Source organism: Camelus bactrianus, chromosome 15 (genome assembly GCF_048773025.1).
Source record: "Camelus bactrianus isolate YW-2024 breed Bactrian camel chromosome 15, ASM4877302v1, whole genome shotgun sequence".
Lineage (NCBI taxonomy): Eukaryota > Metazoa > Chordata > Mammalia > Artiodactyla > Camelidae > Camelus > Camelus bactrianus.
The window spans coordinates 35320587-35345976 of NC_133553.1; the positions used below are offsets into that span (position 1 = coordinate 35320587).

General features: G+C 38.6%; 1 protein-coding gene across 16 annotated transcripts in view; it reads right to left on the reverse strand.

Moving 5' to 3' along the window:
- SRD5A2 (steroid 5 alpha-reductase 2) overlaps positions 1-25390 on the reverse strand; it is an 87238-nt gene that overhangs the window by 34449 nt on the left and 27399 nt on the right. For 3 of the 16 annotated variants that reach the window (XM_074378687.1, XM_074378688.1, XM_074378689.1), the window contains one exon: positions 9434-9601. The exons of 8 other annotated variants lie outside the window; for them this stretch is intronic. In XM_074378687.1, the coding sequence (XP_074234788.1) occupies positions 9434-9545 (112 nt within the window). In that variant the 5' untranslated portion in view covers positions 9546-9601. Of the gene's footprint in view, positions 1-4099; positions 4497-9433; positions 9602-25390 lie in introns of those variants that run through there. 5 more of the 16 variants (XR_012511847.1, XR_012511848.1, XR_012511846.1 and 2 more) reach the window with 5 other exon arrangements.

Consider the following 25390-nt stretch of genomic DNA (forward strand, 5'->3'; position numbering starts at 1 on the left):
CCTTGGCAGGACACATCAGGAGACACAAGTTCCAGTCCTGTCTTTGCCCCTAACTAACTAAACCTTCTGGTGCTTTGCTTCTGTAAAATGAGGAGTCTGGACAGATGAGGATGAAATTTCCTTAAAACAGAGAATTATGATCCAGTGTGTGAAGTGCCTCGTGGAAGGCCACAATGGCTGCTATGAAAGCCCAAGGTATGATACCACACCTAGATTTACAAAGGAGAAAGGACTCAGAGAAGGCTTCTTGGAGGAAGTGATGCCTGATCTGAGTCTTGAAGAATGGGGAAGACTTTATGCTGCTGGAGAACAAACTGAGCATCAAGCAAAAAGGCCCCTTATTGAAACCATCATTTTATTTGGTTGAATAGGAAATGTCACCATTTTCAATATCTAAATGCCAGAAGAATTCTCTCTAAATTCAGACTCTAATGTGTGCATTACACTCTGCTTATGGATGTGCATCATGGAAGTTCACACTGTCAGCAACTTGTTACAATATAGTCACCTTTTTTGAAAAGAGATTTTTTTCTTTTTCATCCAAATATGAAGGTCACACACCCAGGTTTTGGAAAAAAAATCAGTTGCCATAGGAATAGGCGGTGTGATGACTGTTGCATAAGAAAGACACCAAGGCTTCTTGAGAAAATGATAAATCAGAGAGTGTCGGCAAAGGATGATTCCAGAGCTAGTCAAAGTCAATGAGAGGCGAGATAACTGACTTCAAACAACTTTAGCTGTGGGATTAAGCAGCATGCTTACACAGCATTCATCTCTATGTAGCTAAACCACCCAAATATCCACAACAATAGATTCTGAAAGGAAGAGAATGATCTGAGTTGACCTAACCATGCAATCTCAGCAATGATTCCTAAGTAATGGCAAGTTCTCTGATAATTCTGACTGCCTATACTGATGTCAGAAGTAGAGTTTATTCATGCAGTCAACAAATACCAACTATGTACCAGAACTTTTCTAGATACCAAGGACACAGCCATGAACAAATGAGACAAAAATCCTTGTGGAACTCACATTCTAGCATATCACCCTCATATGCAGAAAATTGCAGAGTTTTCCCTTCTATCCAATGGGATATCTTGCTTTTCTGAACAGTCCCCAAAGGACATTGTTCAAAAGAGTCTTGGTCACAGCTGAGCCAGCGCTCTCCTGAACACTTGTCCCTCAATCTTATACTCTGTGTCATGGCTATGCACAGGACAGGGAATACAGCCAAGGCAGCCTGATGCTTTTTCCTTGTCGAGCCCTCACTATCCAGCCAAATGACTCATAAAACCTCAAAGCAAAATTGCTCATAACCTTTGTACTACTTGTGGGAATACTGATAAGAGCATAGTCCTGACTTCTGAAAAGAATTTAGGTGCAAAATGTGCCCTAAAAAGAGGCAAATTTAAATGTCCAATTTAATATAAATTATATTAAAAATTAATTTAAATTATTATAAAATTATAAATTAATGGATAGGTAAATTACTGTCTTCACATGAAATGAAATAACAAGCAGCCATTAAGATGATACTTACAAAGATTCTATGCTAATGTGGGAAAAATTTATTATAAAAGGTAATCAAGCAGAACTATAAATATTCAGTAGAGCAAGTATGTATAAAAATGTACTAAGAAAAATGAAAGCCTTAATGAAAATGTTCTAAAACATTAGCAATCCATATACTTAGGTGTTGAAATTATGAGAATTTTTCTACTTTTGTACTTTCCATTTTTTATTTAGTAAACATTTGCTTTTTATAATTTAAAAAAATTAATTTAAGCCTAAATACAGTTTTTAAAAGGCAAGAATGAGGCAACAAGAAGAAATATAAAACAGCTTATCATGGTAGCTAAGAGCCTGAGATCCGGATTCAAACTCCCTGGGTCTGAACCCTGGCTCCTAGTCACTGTGTGACCTTGGGCAAGTTATTTAACCTTTTCTTGCACCAGTTTCCCACCTGCAAAATTGGAATGATAATTAATGGTGCCTACCTAAATGGACTGGTATGAGGATTAGTAAATAACTCACATAGTGTTTAGTAAAGAGTGCAATACCTTGTAAGCACTCAAAATGAAAACAAATTCAATAGTCCAATGGCCTCAAAGAAAGAGTTTACGCAAGAGGAATGATGGACAAACATCACATCTTTATGCCTCAGGAACAATGCACTCACCCAGAGTTGTGTTCTCAGTGGGGAATTTTCCCTCAGGAAGAATCAATTCCTAAATCCTTTACACATAGTTTAAATTTTCCCCTGAAGAAGATGGAAAGTATGTTGATATTCATTTTATGAGTAATTACTTTCTCGGTTTTTTAATGTACTGATCATAATTTATTGAGGCAAAGTACCTTTTGGCTTTAAAAACAAGTCTAAAACTTATGTTAATAGGCTTGTTAGAAAACACTAACATTACTGTAAGATGAAATGAACTCATAAAATATTGTTTATGGTGCTATCAGACAATAGTTAACTAGAAGATAAAAGTAATTGTCAGATAAAATCACATTTTTCTGTCAAATGTCTTTTCCAAAAATAGTGTAATCAAAAGCTGGCCTCTTATCGCCTATATCCAACATCTTTCTTTCGGTGCAAATTGAACCACCTAAATCTGGGTAAAATGGTTAGTAAATACCTGCAGAAAGGACATTTATTTATGAAATTTTAGTTCTTATTGCTTGCCAATAATTCTCTTACTAAAAGAGTGATAATTCAGTTAAAATTGCATAAATATTAAATCTCGACTGATAAAAAAGATCCAGAGGACAAGAAAGGATTATAAGGAAAGACAGTTTAAAACTTGTTTCTCTACACTTCCTTTTCCCAAAATGAGGCATCACTTTTCCCCTACCAGAGAGGATCATGCCTTTCAGCTTCCAGATGAATTCTTTACCTAATTTCTAATATAGATTTCCTTGATTGTTTTTGACCCTATAAATTCCCTACTCAAAATTAGGCTGTGATTCTGTTCCAGTTATTGACTTGGTTTGGCAACTTTTCTCTCTCCATGGATTCAGAGTATCTGTCTGCTTAACAAAGTGAAAAGGTCTTGAACCATGGAGTTTCACAGGCTTAGATTTGAATCTGGCTGGGTACTAGCTGTATCATCTTCTGAGTCACTTAACCTTACACAGCCTCAGTTTCTTTGCCTATAAAGTGGGCACAATAAATACGCATCTCACAAGTTACAATGGGGCTACATGGGACAACAGATGCTAAATGACTGGGTATGATAGGCAACTGAATCATGTGCTCTTTCCTTCCTCTATGAGTCTTTTTGAGCATTCTCCAAATCCTGAAAGCCCTTTGTTTTTTTCTCAGAACTGAGGGCAGAGTTTTCCTAAGCTTGGGGGTTTTATTCAACACATCTGGGCTCTGGGTTAACTTCAACCCATTCACACCTATGTGCCACGGAAACTTAAAAGGAGTTGGTGGTGAGCGCAGTCCCTTTCCGGTGGGCCTTGAGAAGTGAGGCTTTTGCTCAGGCCAGTGGGTTCCCCTACGTTCTCTTTCCCACCTTGAAGCCTGCGATCTGGCTCTGCCCATCTCCCTGCCAAAATAAATTGATCCAATCCCTCTGTGCCGAGTTCCCTTTGGGAGATGCCAATACTTAGACTCCCTCAAGATCCCAGAACCAGCCCGCCCACAACCCTGGGGGGGGGGGGGGGAGTAAAAAAGTGAAGGAAGAAAGAGAAAGGGTGATGAGCGAGACACCACAAGTGACGCGGGACCGAGGGGAGTTGGAGAGGGAACCGTCTGGGCCAACAGCTCTGCCTCAACCGTCTGAGCTTTCCAGCTCGTCTCCCACCCGGCTCTACCTCTTTCACCCTGAGCCGTCAGAGGATTTAAAGTGGACCCAAGACGCGCACGGGCTGTGGAGAGTGAAGGCGGTGTCTGCCCACGATCGCCTCTCCACTTGCCCGTGCTCCTCCCGCAGTCCCCGCCCCGCCAGGTGCTTCCCGCGCGGCACTCTGCGCTCCTTGCAGCCGCCCGTGCGAGCCCCTCTGCGAGCCTCTGTGCGCGCTGGAGCTGCGCTCTTGGATACCGGGAGCCTGGCAGTGCGCCTCCCTTGGCACCCGCAGGGGAAAACACTACCTGTGGAAGTAATGTGCGCAGAAGAGGCCCAGAAGCACAGTCGCAGGCGGGCCGAAAAGAGAGCGCGGCTGCCCAGCGAGGATCCCCGCGGGTACCACGAAGGAGGGCAGCTCCTGCAGGAACCAGGCGGCGCGGGCGGGCAGCCGGATAGCCGCGGGCATCAGGGTCTCCGAGTGCTTCCCGTAACCAGAGGGCTCTGCGAGGTACAGGACCAGCAACCCCAGGGCAGCCAAAGCGGCGCTGCCTGCCAGCACTGGGCTCTGCTGGCATAGAACAGGCATCGCGCCGTGTTCCCAGCCTGAGGCCACCGCCCGCGCAGAGAAGAGCGCGGCCCCCACGGCCCCTTTATGGAGAGCTAGACGCCACCCCGTGTCCGCCCCTTCGGCCTTGGCTCCCGCCCCTCCATCTTGCCTCCCATCTCAGCACAGCCAGCCCGCCCTGGCTCGACCCAGCACCGATGCCCCTTTCGCAGGGCTGGCACTTAGCAAAAACAGCCAGGGAGGAGAGTGGACGAAGGCTTTGGTGGAGCCCTTCCATTATCCCATATTCGTGCCTTCGCCTGCACTCCCGCCCTCTCCGTCACCTGCCACTGTTCTCCTCCTTTAACTGCCCTTCGTAGATATATTTTTTTTCACCCATCAACCTCTGATGCTGCAACTTCTGAGACTAGGAAATAGAAAACCACAGGGACGATTTAGCCAGGGTTGTTATCCTGCCCTAACACACACTCTGTGTGGTCGCCACGCAGCCCCCACCCTCAGACCATCCCAAGCCAGGATTTCCCCACCCCATCTGGTTCCCTACACTCCTGCACTCCCTGCTGGCTTCCACCCAACCCTGCAACCTTCCTTTGATCCTGGGCTCAGCATCCAGGCACTTCTCACTTCCGCCAGGCCTTCTGATTTGGGACGCCCTGCTTCTTGGCCACTTTTAGCTTCAGTGCCCTCTCCGCACCATCTCGCCCCCAAGCAGGTACCAGCCTCTCCCGGGCCCTAGTTCCTCCGGGACCTCTGTGCATCCCTGGGTCGCCCCTGCATCTGTTAAAGAGGTGCACAGTGATCCTGTCGATCCACCCTAGCCTCTCCTCTTTCCTGGGAGCCCTGGAGCTGACCCAGACTCAGGCTAATGTCTAAGACTTTTGCTGCAGGATGCCCTTTCCCATCTCCCGGAGCAGTTGAGTCGTGTTCCATGAGGGCGCCACTGGAAGTGCAGTTGCACTCAGAACACCTAGATGCGGTTCTTTCTCTCTCCCTTCTACTTGCCGCCTTTCTCTCATTCTTCACTCCCTGGTTCATTATCTATTTCCTCTTCCCTTCTCTGATTCAGTATTCAGACTTTCTTGACTGCCTTCTTCTTTTGTTTTGTACCCCTCTTTTCTTTTCTCTTCCTTCTTTCTTTGACCTGGCTTCCTCCTCTCAGATTGGCCTCTTGCCACCTACTGTTTACTTCACTCTTCATCTATCTTTTTGTACCAACTCTCTCAATTGCTTTATCCCTATTAATTTTCTCCTCTTGTCCCTACTTCAGGCTCCACCCTAGTCTTTCCCTTTCTCCCTCTTCTTCCTTTCAAAGGCACTTTCTACAACCTTCACCCTTAGCTCCCACTCACTGCCTTTCAGGAGACTCACTCAGCATGCCTCTGTCTACCCCTGCCCTGCCCTACCAGCTGTTCCAATGAAAGGTATGCACTGTTTCATCTGTCCACTTTGCAGGGTGTTTCCTGATTCCTGGAACACGGTGATGTATGGTGATACATTAGTGTGACAGTGCACCCTATGCTTACTGAAGAGGTATTTATCACCTCCCTGTTAGGTTAAAAATTAAACTGTAATCATGCTTCAGTTTTCAACTGATCACCATGCAGGAACCACCCATACCACTGAAGCACTCTCCATGGTAACCAGGTGTAAGCTCTCAGCTCCCTAGAGCTGTGTTTGCACTGGCTTTACAAATCCAGTCTGAGATTCTTCACTGACTACCCGCTAGTTGAGGACACCCAAATCTAGATCTCCAGCAAAGACAGGAACTTCTGATCTGCATTTCCTCCCTGCTGGACAACTCCACCTGGATGTCATGCTTTAGTGGTAGGAATCATGTTTTTAGAGTGAAGACCACCTTCCTAACAAAATGCTAAATCAATCCCCCCAAAAGATCAAGATGATTCACAAGTAAGTTAACAAACCTCAACCCTCTTTAAAGGAAGGCAATTACATACAGACAAGTAACAATGTAGCCTTCACAATATTCAGCATCCCTCAAGTTATTAGAAATGTTGCACTGACTTCTAACACCAACTACTCAAGTTGAGCCAAACTTCACAGGTTTAGGACACAATCCTCCACAAGACTGCCCTCACTTCAGACACAATTTCAGGGGTCTCCAAGCCACACACACTTCTGAACAGCTCACTACAAATCTGGGGGTTCCCACTAACTCTTCAGGTTTAATAATTCAATAGAACAACTCACAGAACTCAGGAAAGCACTATATTTATGATGACAGCTTTACCATATTAAAAAAAAAAAGATATAAATCAGAACCAGCCAAAAGAAGACATGCGTAAGATTGGGTCAAGGCAGGGAGGGTCCCAAATATGAAGTTTTCTTGTCCTCTCCCCATGAAATCAGGATCTACCACCTTCTCAGCACATCAGTGTGTGACAATATGCAGTGTCTTGCCTACCAGAAAAGCTCATCCAAGCTTCAGAGTCCATATTTTTTTAAAGGTTTCATTATGTAAGTGCAATTGATTGAATCATTGTCCATGTGACTGAACTCAGTATCTGGCTCCCCTCTGCTCCCCAGAGGTCAAGTTAATATCACGTGGCTCAAAAACATAACCCTCTAATCATATGGCTGGTCATTCTGACATAGCTAGCCCTCATCCTGAGTCATCAACTTAGTATAAACTAAGAATATAACAACACTGTTTTATGAAGTTTTAATGTAATGATGTATCAGGTATGACAATTATAACATAAAGGATGAAGAGAAATGAGTTTATAAGATTACAAAATTTCTATCTTTTAAGTGAAACATATAACTAGAGTTATAGAACTATATAACCACATAGTCGTACAACTATATGACTATATAGTTATAGAAGGATAACCACACTGTGAAAGTTATAAATGTAATTATGGTCCATAGGGCAACCCTATAAAAAATGTAATAACTACTATGTATAGGGATGGATGTTACTGTTGTGATCATTTCACAGTATATACAAGTATCAAATCACTATGTCGTACACCTGAAAATAATACAGTATTTCAATTACACCTCAATTTAAAAAAAACTATAAATTCAACAGGAGAATTAAAATAAAATCTAAAAAAAACAAATAATCCAAGAGGAAGGGGGCAGGAAAGGAATAACAAGAACAAAACACAAAAGAGTTAAATGGTAAGAACAGCTTGGAAAGAAAGAAGTAAAACTATATTCACAAATGACATGATCTTATATATAAAAATGATAAGGAATTTAAAAAAAACAAAAACAAACAAAACATAAATACAAAACAGAAACAGACTCATAGACATAGAATACAAACTTGTGGTTGCCAAGGGGGCAAGGGTTGGGAAGGGATAGACTCGGATTTCAAATTGTAGACTAGATAAACAAGATTATACTGTATAGCACAGGGAAATATATATAAGATCATATGTTAGCTCACAGAGAAAAAATGTGACAATGAATATATATATGTTCATGTATAACTGAAAAATTCAGCTCTACTGGAACTTGACACAACACTGTAAAATTAGTATAAATCAATAAAAAATGTTTAAAAAATGCTAAGGAATCTTCTAAAACTATTAGAACAAATAAGTGACTTCAGTAAGGTTGCAGGATACATGATCAATATACGAAAGTCACTTTTATTTCTATAAACTAGCATGAAAATCTGAAATGAAATTACAAAAACAATCCAGTTGTAATCAAAAAGAGCAAAATACTAGGGAAAAATTTAACAAATGAAGAACAAGGCTTATACACTGAAAACTACAAACAATGTTGAAAGAAATTAAAGAACTTTTAAATAAATGGAAAGATATCCCATATTCATGGATTGGAAGACTTAATATTATTTAGATGTTATGTTCCCTGCTATAGATTGAATTGTGTTCCCACAAAATTCACATGTTGAAACCCGAACCCCAGTGTGACTATATCGGAAGCTAGGGTCTTTAGAAGGTAGTAAGGTTAAATGAAGTCATGTCTAATCAGGTATAGAACTGTGGCCTTTTGAGAGGAGGAAGATCTCTCAATCTCTCTTCCTCCCTCTGTCTCTCTCCTCTCCCTCTCCCCACTGACCCCCCAACCCCCACCACGTTCAGACACTGTGAGAAGGCAGCCATCTACAACCCAAGGAGAGATTTCTTGCCACATACCAATCCTGCCAGTACCTTGATCTTTGGCTTCTTGTCTCCATAATTGTGAAAATAAATTCCTATTGTTTAAGACACCAAATCAATGGTATTTTGTTATGGCAGCCAGAGCAGAATAAGACACCTTCAAAATGATCTGTGTATTCAACTCAAAATCTTAATTGACTTTTCAGAAATGGTAAAGTTAAGCCTAAAATTCACATGGAAATGCAAGGCATCCAGAAGAGACAAAACAATCTCTAAAATAAAGAAAAAGAAATTGAAGGACTGGTATTTCTCAATTTCAAAGAAATGATACTACAAAGAAACAACAATCAAGACAGTGTAGAACTAGCATAAGAATAACATATAGATCAATGGAATAGAATTGAGAGTCCAATTATAAATTCATACACATATGGTCAGTTGATTTTCAAGAAGAGCACCAAGATCATTCAACAGGGAAAGAGCAGCCTGTTCAACTAGTCTTGGTACAAATGGATATCCACATGCAAAAGAATGAAACTGGACCCTTACTTCACAACATACACAAAAATTAACTCAAAATTGATCAAACACATAAATATGAGAGTTAAAACTACAAACCTCAAGAAGTGTAAATCTTCATGATCTTAAATTAGGGAATGGTTTCTTAGATATGACACAAAGCACAAGTGATGAAAGAAAAATAGATAAACTGACTTCATTAAGACTAAAAACTTCCCTGTAAGTAATACCATCAAGAAAGGGAAAAGATCAGTCACTATGCTGTGCATTAGATTTCCAGAACTTAGTTATCTACTAGTAGCACATTTGTACCCTCTAACACTATCTACACGATTCCCCCATACCCCAGCCCCTGGTAACCACTATTCTACTCTCCTTTTCTATGAATTCAGCTTGTTACATTTCACATATAAGTAATATCATAAAATATTTTTCTTTCTCTATGTGGGTTATCTTACTTAGCTTAATATTCTCAGGGTCCATCCATGTTGTCGCAGTTGGTAGCACTTTCTTTTTTCTTGCGGCAGGATGATATCCCATTGTATATGTATACCACATCTTCTTAACCATTCATTCATTGATGGATGCTTAGGTTGTTTTCCTATCTTGGCTATTGTGAAGTAATGCTGCAGTCAACATAAGAGTGCAGACATCTTTTGGATACCCAGTTTTCACATTCTTTGGATATATATACCCAAAAGTGGGATTGCTGGATCTCATGGTAGTTCTACTTTTAATTTTTTGTGGAACCTCCATACTGTTTTCCATGGTGACTGAACTAATTTACATTCCCATCAACAGTGTAAAGGGCTTCCCTTATCTCTACATCTTTGCCAACACTTATTACCTCTTCTCTTCTTGATGACAGCCATTCTAACAGGTGTGAGGTAGTATCTCATTGTGGTTTTGATTTCCATTTCTCTGATAATTAGTGATGTTGAGCATCTTTTCATGTACCTATTAGCCATTTGAATTTCTTCTTTAGAAAAATGTCTGCTCAGTTCCTCTGCCCATTCTTTAATTGGGTTGTTTGTTTTTGTTGTTGTTGTTAAGTTGTATGAGTTCTTTATATATTTTGGATATTAACCTCTTATCTAATATATATATGGTTTGCAAATATTTTCTCTGTTTCATATGTTGCCTTCATTTTGTTGATTATTTCTTTTGCTGTGTGGAAGCTTTTTTGTCTGATGTAATCCAACTTGTTTATATTTGCTTTTGTTGCTTGTGCTTTTGGTGACATGTCAAAAAATAATAATAATAACTGCCAAGACTGATGTCAAGAAGCTTCTTCCCCATGTTTTCTTTTTGGAATTTTATGGTATCAGGCTTTATGTTAAAGTCTTCAATCCACTGCAAGTTAATTTTTGTGAGTAGTATAAGATAGGGGTTCAATTTTATTTTTCTGAATATCCAGTTTTTTCCAACACCATTTATTAAAGAGACTATCCTTTCCTCATTGAGTGCTCTGGCTCCCTTGGCAAATATTAGTTGATTGTATATGCAGGGTGTTATTTCTGGGCTCTTTCTTCAGTTCCATTGGTCTACTTGTCTATTTTAATGCCAGTAACATACTGTTTGAATTACTGCAGATTTGTAGTATAGTTTGATTTTCAACAAAAGTTACCAATGCTACCCAATGGAGGAAAAACATGGTGCTGGAACAACTGGATTTCTCTTTGGAAAAAATGTACTTCAGTTCTTCCTTTACATCATATACAAAATCAACTTAAAATAGGTCATAGATCTTAATGTATGAATTAAAACTTTTAAATTCCAGAAGAAAACACTGCATAGAATCTTTGTGACATTGGGTTAGGTACAGATTTCTTAAGACACTCCAAAGAACAAAGTATAAAAGAAAAATAATAAATATCAACTTCATAAAGATTAAAAACTTTGGCTTTTTCCAAAGACACAGAGAGACTAAATGGTAAGCCATATATTTGGAAAACATTTTTGCCACACATATATTCAATAAAGGAATTGTATCCAGAATACGTAAATAAGTTTCACAATTCAATAATTAAATGACATAAAACCCAATTAACATGGGCAAAATATTTTAATAGACATTTCACAAAGAAGATCTACAAATAATGAATAAGCACATGAAAATATGTTCACCACACTGGCCATCAGAAAAATATAAGTTAAAGCACAATATGGTAATACTACATACCCACAAAAGTGTTAAAAATTTAAGAGTGAAAATTCTCAGTGTTGACAAGGATGTGTAACAACTTGAAATCTCATACACTGAGATGTAAAATGGTACAACCACTTTGGAAAACAGTACACAGTACCTTATAGCGTTAAATACACATTTACCATGTGTCCCAGTAATTCCTCTCACTTAAGTATTTACCCAAGAAGAAAGGAAACTTATGTCCATACAAAACATGTATCTGAAAATTCAAAGCAACATTATTCATAAAGGCCCAAAACTGGAAGCAATCCAAATGTTCACCAACAGATGAATGTGCAAAAAAAAAAAAAAAAAAAAAAGTAGTCTAATTATACCATGGACCATTACTCAGCAATAGAAAGGAAAAGAAATACATGCAATAACATGGATGACTCTCAAAAACATCATGCTAATTAAGTCAAACACAAAATATTAGGTAATATATATCAGTAGCATACACACATCCAGTTGTGACAACCAAAAACATATCCAGTCATTGCCAAATGTTCCCTGGGGAGGCAAAATTGCCACCAGTGAGAATCTCTAGTTTAGACACAGTTGAGTGTCTTGTACTTAATATATATATAAATAATACTGTTATTATAAGCTTGCTCTATTTAAGGAAATATTATAATCTAATTATTCTATTCTCTTTGGTAAAAAGTAAGTTATACCAATTTATTTGCTGATGGATGAATGGATGGATAAATGATTGATACATAGATTCACAAATACATAGATAGATTTTACCAACTCTTGTGCAAACCAGAAAAGCAAGCTGTGATAAAGCAGCAGTGTATAAATTATAAACAGAGAGGCAGAATTTACTAAGAATACTGATCAGTTAAAGAAATAAAAAACATACTGTCAAGCAAAATTAGGTCCCTCAAAGGAGAATCGTTATAAAATCTGAGTTTTAAATTTTTTTCTTCTGAATTTAGCAGTAAATCAGTTTTCTTTTTTCAGTGCCCAAGTCCCTTACAATAATAACAACCGCCTCTTTTTTAATCAAATTAGAAATTCCTAAAAAAAATTAATCTGTAATTATTCATGTTAGTAGCTTCACCAATGAAAGTTCTAGAGTTAGTTTCTGTTGTATGTATCCAAAGGTGCCTAAATAACAGTGTATTATTATATTGAAAGCAACTGTTCATTGAGTTTCCCTCAAAACCACATCTTATTCACCTTTCAAACCTCCAAATTTAAAATAATTTCTGGCCCATAAAACATACTGTATAGATATTTCCTGGACAGAGAACTGTAGTATGGATTCAACTTTGTTCTCCCCGGGTCTTCCCTGCTACTTCCTTTCTCACCAATCTTTAGAAACATTACCCGTGCCATTCATTAATTAATTTCCATTTTTGAACACTCCAGGCTAGGAAAAACAATTTTTTTCTCTCCCTAAATTTTTATTTCAATCCATAAAATAGGACCTTTGAGGAAGAGAGCTTCTTTCCTCTCCCTTCACTCATTCTCCCTACAGAGGAGGTGCATACAGTGGCCGACGTGGGGGATGATATATCTGATGGGCGGATTTGGAGAAGGATAAATGCATATGCAGCAGTCTCCCTTCTCTTGCTGTCAGAACAGCCCTCCTTGTGATGCAAGCAGTCTTCTCTTTTCTAAATGTTGCTTATAGAAACAAGCTCTGGCACTGTAGTTGAAAGAGGAGAAGCCCTGAGTTATTTGAGCTCCTCCACCTCAGTGTGAGTAAGCCAATTCAATTCAAGAGAAAAGTATTAGGAAGCATAATAGGGACTACAGGTCAAAGCTGTGTTCTCCAAAGTAACTTTATCAATGAAACTGATATGGGGGTGGCTGTTATTGTTGCTACTGGATTTTTATGAGAGAGGGATTTAAAAAAGTGGGCTCCACCAATAGACAAATGATACAAATATCAAAATTTTTAGATTCAGGGGCTCTTATTCATATAACACCAAAACTCATCTCATCTGCTTGGAAATTCATTCTTCAAAACTCAGCTCAAATTTACCTCTCCTTTGAAGCTTTCCTGGAAAGAATTAACTTCTCCCTGTTCCACATGTTCATAGGACTTTCTATACGTCTGTACTGTATCACTTGCCACAACTGTTACAAGTTTCTGTTCACGTGATCATTTCCTCTATTAGAATGTGAAATCCTTAAGAGCAGCATAGCATAACTATTAAGATAATAGGCTTGCAGTCAAACATTGGCTCTTTCCCTTACTATTAATAGTTTTACTACCATAAGCATCTGAGAATCTTTCTGAGACTGATTTTCTATGTCAGTAAAATGGGTATGTTAATACTATAATGGGCAGTAGTTTTAAAGATATAAGTGACAGAAACCTACCTCAAACTAGATTAAGTAAGAATATATATATAATTACACATGTATGTATGCATACATATATATAATTACACATGTACATATGTATGTACATATGCATTCATAGTGGGAAACGCAAAAGGTGGCTTCAAGGCAAGGCTGGATCTAGGGGTTCAGCAATTATCATTACTCTCCCATTCATCATCTATTAACCCTACTGTCTTCTTCTTTGTTCTCAGGGAGAGCATTCTAGCAGCTCCAGATTTAGACAGACCTTAGTTCTTGCAATCTAAGAAGTAGATTCCTCCATTAAGAGATCATTCTCCTAAAAGAACTCAACCCCTGATTGGGTCATATTCCTGGAAGAAGCACTGTCCAAAGGTACATCATGTTCCCTTAATGAGGCTCATTATATGCCCATCCTATGGCCAGGAAGCTTTCACTGACAATCCCACAAGACCTAAAATTCACATGGGGTGTGTGTATGTGCATGCACATGCAGGGGTGGAAGTTAGTCACAGCACAGTGCAAAAAATAGCAAATACTCAAACTGTTTCAAGAAGAAAGGTCTATTATGCAGGGGATTACAAAATCATTGGAAGGGGCTGGAATAGTTAAGGTCAAGACACTGCTGCTGGGCTTCAAAATCACCTTCACAGTCATACCACTGTAACTGAGATGTAGAGGTCTAGAAACTGCTGTCAGTTTCTTGAAGTGTCCCGTGGAGCTGGTGAACATACTGTGGAAAGCAGGTTCTCGCAGCTATGAAGGCTCATTTTTGCAGAACCCTCCCATACCCATCACCAGGACAGGTAGGCCGGCCTCTATCTCCCTTTCACATTCTAAGCATCATGGGAGTGCCTCTCACTGGCAGGACCTAAATCATGTCCAGAACACTAACTGCAAGGGAGTGTTATTCAGGGTAGTCCCAGGACAACAAGGAGGTCATAAGAGGGAAAGATTTGGTTGATGACTACCAACAAACAGTACTGAACACTGACAACCAAAACTAACAGATCAGATAACTGGTTTTAAGTATCTATTTTAATAAACACTTTGCAGTTTTACACTTGACCAACAGACATATATGAATTATAACTGCCAGTTTTTTCCAGGTGGAGTTCTAACTTTTTAATGTATTTGCAGGTTGGGGAAAGAGTTCACTTTTTAGTTCCCATGATTATTGTTATATAATAGCTAAATTGTTACAAACAAAAATATCAGAACATCTGTCCCCTAACAACTTGAATTCATTTCTCAAAAACCTGCTAAGTGAAAAGAAGTTAAATGAGCAAACATTCCACTAATTTTAATGAAAAGGAAAACAATATGAATTTCAAAACAAAATACCCAATCAATTTCACAAAAAAGTGTCAATTAATACTGAAATAATTTCATATATATAATTTATAGCAATTTTAATGAATAAAATTTATATTTAAAATGTAATTTAAAGGAGGTTTATTGTACTCACTAAAGAAAAGAAAGAAAAACTGATAATAGGTGGCAGTGGTGTAGGAGGGCTCCAAGAGACAAATTCTTCAGAAGGCACAGTTTTCTTTCTGCACATTTTGTTTATGAATATTTCAACATTTGGTGGATTGTGGCTATCTTACATTCATAATGCACTTAACAATAAAAAGGAATACATAATTGGAACAAAATAAAAGCTAAATGTAAGAACATTTTTAAACATATGGAATCATGCACATATACATCAGACTAAATAACCATGCTACTTCTTCACCCCACTTACTTAGCGTATGTACATAAAGCAAAATGTTTGGGGCTTATCCAAACACATTGTGCAGTTCAATTCTGTTCTATGTGCTATTTTCTGATTAGAAACTGGTCTGTCAAGTAAACTGATGAATCTTTGCCTAAAATCATAATGTTGAAATATTACTTCTTTATGAAATTTACTTAATGTGTTTCATGGTAAAAATATATATCAAAAAATGTCCAAAAAGTGACATAATTTTTCAACTATTGTGTCCCAAAGGTCCTTAACTGAACAGTTCTTATGTAAGGTAAGTCTACACTTGAAAAAAGCATGTAATTTCAGTAAATTTACCTGCACTGAGAGGACTGTAGGCTCCCAGAAACACATTAAGAATTAAATGAATTAAAGTATGCAAAGTGTTTAGAACTAGGCTTGAAACATAAGAGATTTATTAGTATTAAGTAATAGTCTCAAATTTTAAATGAAACACTGTTCTTAAATGTGTGATATTCCACTTCCAGTTTAAAATCAAATTAAAAACAATATTGGTGAAACTTATTTAAGCTAGACTGATGCTGGACCAGGACAATAGAAAACAACACTGCAGCCAACACCAATCTAGCAAATACTGAATAATAAGCAATAGCAGTTTACTAACGAGTAAAGGGCAAGAGTGTACAAAGAGATACTCTCTGTGATACAGTCATATGGGAAAGTCCAAAAGCTGAGATTGGACCAGGAATATTGAAATAAATTTCCTTACATTCTAACCTTGTTCAAAACAGGATAATACAGAGAAAGGTGAAAATAGTGATGCACTGAAGAAAGCCAAATCTCAATTTCTGATTAGATGAACTCAACACCACACACACCAACAGTCAAGCAGAGGAAGATACAGTCTCATTTTCAGACAAAAATACTATTTACCTCAGTTTCCACTGTTCTATACATAATGTTAAAGATTGATTCAAAAGTATGAGACATAAAAAACCAATATACAAACAACCCATGACAAGAGAAAGAGCACTCAACAGAAACAGACCCAGAGATGATTCAGATATTGGAAGGAATTGGCAAGGAGTTTAACAGCTATAGTTGATATATTACAGTCTGTAGTAGAAAAGGTGAACAAAATGCATGAATAGGGAAAGTTCAGAAGAAAGTTGGAAATTACAGGAAAGAGTTAAATGAATTGTGATAGCTCACAGCGAAAAAAATGTGACAATGAATATCTGTATGTTCATGTATAACTGAAAAATTGTGCTCTACACTGGAATTTGACACAACATTGTAAAATGACTATAACTCAATAAAAAAAATGTAAAAAAAAAACCAATAGTTAAATGGAAATGCTAGAAATAAAATACATGAAAATAGAAATGAAGAATTGTTTTGACGGGCTTGTTAAGACTGGATAGTTCCAAGAAAGAATCATGGAGGGGAGGGCTCAAGACAGCAACATAGGAAGATTATAAACTCACTGACTCCCATGGACAAAACTAACTTACAACTACACATGGAATAATTCCCTTGGAAAGGGACCTGAAAACTGAATGAACAGAACCTCCACAACAAAATATAAAAGGACAGAACTGAGACAGGTAGGAGAGGCAGAGGGATGGTCTCACCAAGGAAAGATCTTACCCAGCTGTGGTGATTCATAATCAAAAGGGATCACACAGGTATGGATCTTTTCCTTGAGGACCAAGGGATTCAAGCTCCACATCAAGCACCCAAACATCTAGATCATGCATAGGAGAGACAAGCCCCCAAAACACCTGGCTTTGAAAACCAAGATGGAATACACCTAGGAAAATTAGAAAACTTTTAGGAAATGGTAAAATATCACTCTTATAGGGCTCATATGCAAACTCACTCAACCCCAAAACCAGCAAAAAAATAACAGATTAAAAAGCACATGGTGGGAGGGTATAGCTCAGTGGTAAAATGCATGCTTAGCACACATGAAGTCCTGGGTACAATCCCCAGTACCTCCATTATAAACAAAATAAATAAATAAACCTAATTACTTCCCTGGCCTCCCCCGCCAAAATTTTTTTAAGTGCATGGACTATAGATGAAGAACACCCACTTACTAATCCTGAAGCATCAGCTGGAGAGGTAGAAACCAGCTGAAATGATCCTTCAGAACTAAGACACTGGTGGAAACCATTTTTGCTATCTCAGGCTACCTTGCTAACCATAGAACAGTCATGTGCCATTTTGAATTTCTCCCTAAAATGTGTTGGTACAAGTGCGTGCACCTTGGTGAGAGCCCTGCCCACTTCTGTGCCTTGGCTGGATGTTACAGTATTTCAATTGACAGGCTCACAAGCACATACAGCAGTCAAGGGAAGTCAGTCTGGGAGCCAGCCCCACCCACCAACATAATGCAGGAGCCAAAACAGAACTCTGCAGCTGGTCCAGGGGAGAGCTCCACCCACCAGTATACCATAGCAGCTGTGACTAGATTCCCATAGCCATCTTGGGATCAGCCCCACCCACCAATGCACCACACCAGCAGCCCCAATACAACAGTACATGTAGGGTATACTCCTTGAGCACCTGGCTCTGGATTGCACCTCTGAGTCCCACAATATATCTCTTAAATAAGAACACTCCTTTAAGACTAAGAGAGAAATTAATATACCTAATATATAGAAACAAACACAAAGAATAGGAAAAAGTGAGAATACAGAGACATATGTTCCAATAAAAAGAATAAGCCAAAACCTCAGAAAAAGATCTGAATGAAATGGAGATAAACAATCTATATGATAAAAAGTTCAAAGTAACGATCATAAAAATATTTACTGCGCTCAAAAGAAAAACTGATAAGCACAGTGAAAATTTCAGTAAAGAAATAGAGACTACTAAACAGAAGTTATAACTGAACTGAAAAATACACTAGAAGGGCTCAACAGCAGACGAGATGAGGTAGATAAATGAATCAATGATCTGGAAAACAAAACAAAACAAAAAAGAACTCATCCAGACTGAGTAGCAAAATAAAAAAAGAATTTTAAAAGTGAAGATACTTTAAGGGACTTTTTGGAACAACATCAAATGGAATAACATTCACATTACAGGAGTTCCAAAAGGAGATGATAGAGAAAAAGCACCAGAAAAATTATTTAGAGAAGTAGTGGTTGAAAATTTCCCTAATCTAGGGAAAGAAACAAACATCCAGGTCCAGGAAGCCCAGAGAGTTCAGAAAGAGGTGAACCCAAAAAGACTCTCACCAAGACACATTATATTTAAAATGGTAAAAGTTAAGGATAAAGAGGTAATTCTAAAAGCAGTAAGTGAAAAACAATTGGTTACATACAAGAGAAACCTCACAAGGTTATTAGAAGATTTTTTTGAGGGAAAAATTATAGGACAGAAGGGAGTGGCATGACATAACTCAAAGTGCTGAAAGGAAAAAACTTCCAACCGAGAATTCTCTACCCAGCAAGGTTATCATTCAGAAATGAAGGAAAGATCAAGAGTTCCCCAGGTAAGTAAAAGCTAAAGGAGTTCACCACCACTAAACCAGCCCTACAAGGACTATTAAAGAAACTTCTTTAAGTTGAAAAGAAATAGCACTAATTAATAATAAGGAAACACACAAAACTAAACATTTTACTGGAAAAAGTAAATATGTAATAAAGATAATAAATCACTTATAAAGCAAAAATAAAGATAAAAGACAAAAATAGTGCAAATAACTAAAATTACAATAATTAGCTAGGGGATGCATAAAATAAAGATACAAAATGTACCATTAAAAGCATAAAATGTGGGGGTTGTATAGAAAGATAAAGCTTTGGAATATGTTCAAATATAAGTTTCTGCCAACTTAAAACAGACTACTACTTACATAGGATGTCATAAGTGAATCTCATGGTAACCACAAGGAAAAGCTTATAGTAAATACACAAAAGAAAGTGAGAAGAATCTGAACATAACACTAAAGAAAACCACCATAACACAAGGGAAGAGAAAAAGAGAAGAAAGGAACAGAGAAGAACTATAAAAACAGCCAGAAAACAGTGAAACAATGGCAGTAAGCACATACCTATCAATAAATACTATAAATGTAAATAACTAAATTCACCACTCAGAAGATATAAAATCAGGAGGCAGAGTAGGAAGACCCTGAGTTCACCTTCTCCCACAGGTACACCAAAATAACTATTTACAAAACAACTATCAATGAGAACAACCTGAAGACTAGCAGAAAAGATCTCCTACAACTAAAGATATAGAGTGAATAACAATAGGTAGGAGGAGTGGAGAAACAGTACTGTCAAGATCTGTACTCCCACGCAACCCACAAATGGGAGGATAATCACAACTGCAGAGGTTCTCCCCAAGAAGTGGGGGACTGAAACTCCACATCAGTCTCCAGAGCCTAGTGGCCATGCACAAGGAATAAGAGCCCCCAGAACATCTGGCCTTAAAGGCCAGCTTTCAAGAGATCAACAGGGCTGTAGGAAACAGAGACTCTGCTCTTAAAGGGCTCACACAAAATCTCACACACTCCAGAAGCTAGGGTAAAAGCAGTAATTTGAAGGAGCCTGGATCAGATGCATTTACTGATCTTGGAGAGCCTCCTGGAGAGGCAGAAGGCAACTGGGACATAAATGCTGGCAGCAGCCATTTGGAGGAGCTCATTCTACCACGAGGACACTGGTCCCTCCAGCTTATTGTGCTAGGACCTAACCTTGCCCACCAGTTGGCTGGCACCAGTCCTAGGGCTCCCCAGGCCAAGGAGCTATCCAAACAGGGACACAGCCCCACCTACCATCAGACTGGCTGCCATAGGCCTCCCTGAACCCTCCAGCCACCCTGGGACCTGGCCCAATTCACCAGAGGCCCAAGGATACATCCCAGCCCACCAGTGAGCTAACACCAAACTGAAGACCTATGGGCCTGCAGTCAGAGACCTGGGAACCCGACTCCACCCAACAGTGGGCTGGCACTAGCCACAGGACCTGGTTTCACATACGAGCAAGCAGGCACCAGCTCCAGGACCTTGACAGCTTTACAGCCACCACCCCATTGTGGCTCTGCCCAGCAACAGGCCAACACCAGCCCCAGGATGCCTATGGTACCACAGCTAATTCTGTCAGTACCAAAGCCACCCACCAGCAGGTGGAACCAGGGCTAGGATCTCTCAGTGCATTCCTGCTCACCAGTGAGATGAAACCAGCCCCAGAACCCCTGAGCCCCAGAGCCAGCCACCCCCAAACCCGGCTCCACTCACCATGAGACCAGCACAAGCCTAGAAACCCCAGCCACTACAACCCCTCCCACCAGGAGGCGAACACTTGCCATAGGTCCCTCAGAGCTTTGCAGCCAGCCACCATGGGACTAGATCTTCCCACCCGAATGCTGGCACCAGTCCCAAGACCCTGGCACCAAAAGCCAGCTGCCCTGTGACCTGGCCCCACCCACCAGCAAGCACCAGCAGGACAGTGAAACAGCCAGCCACTCTAGGACTCAGGTCTGCCCACTAGTGTCTGGCAGCCGCCAGCCTAGGCAGGGCCTGTCAACCAACCAGGCCATGGTACAGCTGCACCTGCCAATGCACCAACAGTAGTTAGTTCACCACAACAGAAGGGCCCATGCAACCAACACAAGGGAACTTCCACAGCATATAGCTCTGGTGACCAGAAAGGAGTGTACTGTTGGGCCCTATAAGATGTCGCCTACATAAGGAGACTTCTCCAAGATCAGGAAATGTAACTGACCTTCCAACACATAAAAATAAAAACAGGGAATTAGGCAAAATGGGGTGACAGAGGGACATGTTCCAATAAAGACACAAGCCAAAAGCCCAGGAGAAGAACTAAGTGAAATGGAGAGAAGAAATCTACCAATAAAGAGTTCAAGGTAATGATCATAAAGATGCTCAACAAATTCAGGAGAAAAATGGATGCACACACTGAGAAATTTTAAAAAGAGTTAGAAAATATAACGAAGAAACAAACATACAATAACTAAAATAAAAATATACTAGAAGGAATCAATAGTAGGTTAGATGATAAGAAGATAAATAATCAATCATGTTTAAAAAACACAAAGAGTGGCTGAATGGATTTAAAAAAAAAAAGAGCCATCTATAAACTGCCTACCAGAGACTCACTTCAGGAGAAAGGACATACCAACTGCAAGTGAAAGACTACAAAAAGATACTCCATGCAAATGGAAAAAAAGAAAGTTGAAGTAGTTACGCTCATATCAGACAAAAAAGACTTTAAAACAATAATTGTAATAAAAGATAAAGAACGGCATTACATAATGATAAAAGGAACAATCCAGCAAGAAGATGCAATGTTTATAGATGTATATGCATCCAACATTGGAGCATCAAGATATACAAAGCAAGTATTAATAGATTTAAAAGAAGAAACTGCAATAAATACAACAATAGTAGGATAACATCCCTATTACACCAATGAACAGACCACCCAGACAGCAAATCAATCAGAAAACATGAGACTTAAAACTACAGACCAAATGAATTTAATAAATATATACAAAACACCATTCAAAAGCAACAGAACACATATTCTTCTCGTGTGCACATAGAACAGTCTCCAGGATAGATGACATGTTAGGCCACAAAACAAGTCTCAATAAATTTAAGAAGACTGAAATAAAATCAAATAACTCCTTCAATCACAATGGTATGAAACTAGAATCAACCACAAGAAAAAAATAGGAAACACTACAAAACATGGGAATTAAACAACATGCTACTGAATAACCAATGGTTCACTGAAGAAATCAAAAAAAGAAATTTAAAAATATCTGGAATAGAGAAAAATAAAATATATCAAAGTCTATAAGATGTAGATAAAGTGGGTCTAAGAGGGAAGTTCACAGCAGTATAGGCCTATCTCAAGGAACAAGAAAAACCCAATGTTCATAGCAGCACTATTTACAATAGCCAAGACATAGAAGCAACCTAAATGTTCACCAACAGATAAATGGATAAAGATGTGGTATATATAAATATCTGTATAACAGAATATTATTCATCCATAAAAAAGAATGAAATAATGCCATTTGCAGTAAAATGGGTAGACTTAGAGATCACATTAAGTGAAGTAAGTCAGACAGAGAAAGACAAATATCATATGATATTACTTATATGGGAATCTAAAAAATGATACAAATGACCTTATTTACAAAACAGAAATAGACTCATAGACATAGAAAACAAACTTATAGTTACCAAAGAGGTGGAAGGGATAAATTAGGAGTTTGGGATTAACATATACACACTACTATATATAAAATAGATAAACAACAAGGACCTACTATATAGCACATGGAACTATATTCAATATTTTGTAATAACCTATAATAAGAAAGAGTCTGAAATCACTTTGTTGTACTTAGTTTCAAGTGTACACCAAAGTGATTCGGCTAACACAACATTGTAAATCAACTATATTTCAATTAAAAAAAGAAACAAGAAAAATATCCCAAATAAACAATTTAACTTTACATCTAAAGGAACTAGAAAAAGAACAAACAATGCCAAAATTAGTAGAATGAAGGAAATACTAAAGATTAGAACAAAAATAAACCAAATAGAGACAGGAAAAGAACAATAGACGATATCAATAAAACAAAGAGCTGATTCTTTGAAAAGATAAGAAAAAATAATATAACTTTAGCCAGAATCATCAAGGAAAAATAAAAGAGGACCCAAATAAATAAAATCAGAAATGAAAAGAAGTTGCAGTCAACACCACAGAAATACAAAACATCGTAAGAGATTACTACAAACAACTATGCATGGATAAAATCAAGAACTTAGAAGAAAAGGACAAGTTCCTAGAAATGTACAATATTCCAAGACTGAATCATGAAGAAACAAAATCTGAATAGATTGATTTCTAGTAAGGAGACTGAAATAAAAAATCTAGTAATAAAAAAAACTCCCCAAAAAACATGAAGGGGGATCAAGATGGTTGAGTAAGAGGACATGGAGCTCATCTCCTCCCACAAATGTATCAAAAATACGTCTACATGTAGAATAATTCTCATGGGAAACTAACTAGTTAGTAACTGGCAGAAGAATTCTTATACAACCAAGGCGGCAAGCAAGATTCCCACATAATCAGGTGGGACAGGAAGAGAAGCATCGGGTCGGGATCTGTGCCCCAGGAGGGAACTAAGAGGAAAAGAGAGACTGCAGGAGCAGACAAACTCACCCTGGAGAGTGCACAGATCAAGCCACAGACTGGGTGTCCCAGTCCTGGGGTCCTGCACAGAGGAAACAGCCCCTTGGTTGTTTGGAGAACCACTGAGAAAGACAGAAAGGCTGGCAAAGTCTAGACCCCACTCATGAAGAATGAGCAGGTACTTATTTGCCACCACACAGTGGAGAGAGGTCTGCCCTAGTGATTTCTGCCATGCAGCACCTCCCCAATCTAAGTTGAATGAACACATCAGCCCCACTCACTCCAAGCCACAGCCTGGCACTAGATACAGGGCAGCATGATCTTGGGAAATAACTTGATTTAGGAATGCAGAGGTTGCCTGAGGGCCCAGGGTGTGGTCCAGGTGGGGCAGTGGTGGTCACTGTTGGCGCTTACTCAAAAGCATCACAGAAGCAGCCCAGATTTCTGATTGCAGCACTACTGCTTCAGTTCCTGCAAACACAATGCTGATCCCTAGTCCCAGTTGAGAGTGCCCCGAGTCCTGCCCACTCCACACTACATTCTTACACTAGATCTGGGATGATCACACAAAGGGAAATACATGATCTTGGGCTGCATCTCTGTGGAGCTGCAGACACCTACACAGGCAGCACATCAGACCTCTGTAAGCACTGGGTATACATAGTCTACACAGGGATGCTACCACATCAAAACACCCTTTCAAGACCAAAGTAGGTAACTGTTTTACCTAAATTCATTGAGACAGAAAAATTAAGTAAAATGAAACAGCAGAGAAAATACTCCCAATTGAAAGATTAAGAGAAAAATGCTGAAAATAATGAAACAGATAATCAGTCTACCAGAAACTGAGATCAAAAAGTTGGTAATAAAGATACTAACTGAATTAAGAAAGAGTATTGATAAAAACAAAGATCATTTAACAAGGAACTAGGAGCTATAAAGATGACCCAGTCAAAAATAGATAATTCAATTTCTGAGCTAAAAAGCACTCTAGAAGCAATGAATAGCCTACTAAATGACACAGAAGAATGTGTAAGTGATCTGGAAGATAGAATAATAGAAATCACACAATCAGAACAGCAGACAAAAAAGACAAATGAAAAAAAAATGAAAGCAACATACAAGATCTATGGGATAATATAAAACATGCCAACATACAAATAATAAAGAGACAAGAATCAAAAATATATCTGAAGAACTTATGGCTGAAAGTTCCCAAACCTAAAAAAGGAAGCAGATATCCAGGTACAGGAAGCACAGAGGATCCCACACAAGATGAACCCAAACAAACCCACACTAAGACATATCATAATAAAATGGCAAAAGCTAAAGATGAAGGGAGAATTCTAAAGGCAGCAAGAGGAAAACAAAGAGTTATATACAAGGAAACTCCCATAAGGCTATTAGCTGATTTGTCTGCAGAAATTTTGCAGGCCAGAAGGGAGTGGCATAATATACCAAAGTTCTGAAAGGGAAAACTTGCAAACTAGGATACTCTGCCTAGCAAGATTATCATTCCGAATAGAATAAAAGATAAAGAAATTCTCAAAAAAGCAAAAATTAAAAGAATTCAGCAATACTAAACTAAAAGAAATGTGGAAGGGTCTTCTCTAGATTTAAAAGAAGCAAGAATCTACAGAAAAGGGAAAATTCCAATAGGAAATGTAAACATATAGTAAGGACTGAAGATCATCTAAATAACCCAGTACACAGATTAAAAAACAAATAAAGTAAAAGCAGCTATAACTACAACAAACAGTAAAGGAATAAGCATGAAGTAAAATGTGACATAAAAAACACAAAATGTGGGGGAGGGGAGTAAAAAATGTAGATCTTTTATTAGAGTGTGTTTGATCTTAAATGATTACCAGTTTAAAACACGTAGATACAATAATGGGTCAATATATACAAACCCTATCACAACCACAAATCAAAAACTTACAATAGATAAGGAGGCCCTTTCTCACCCCTTTTATTTACTATTATATTGGAAGTCCTAACTCTA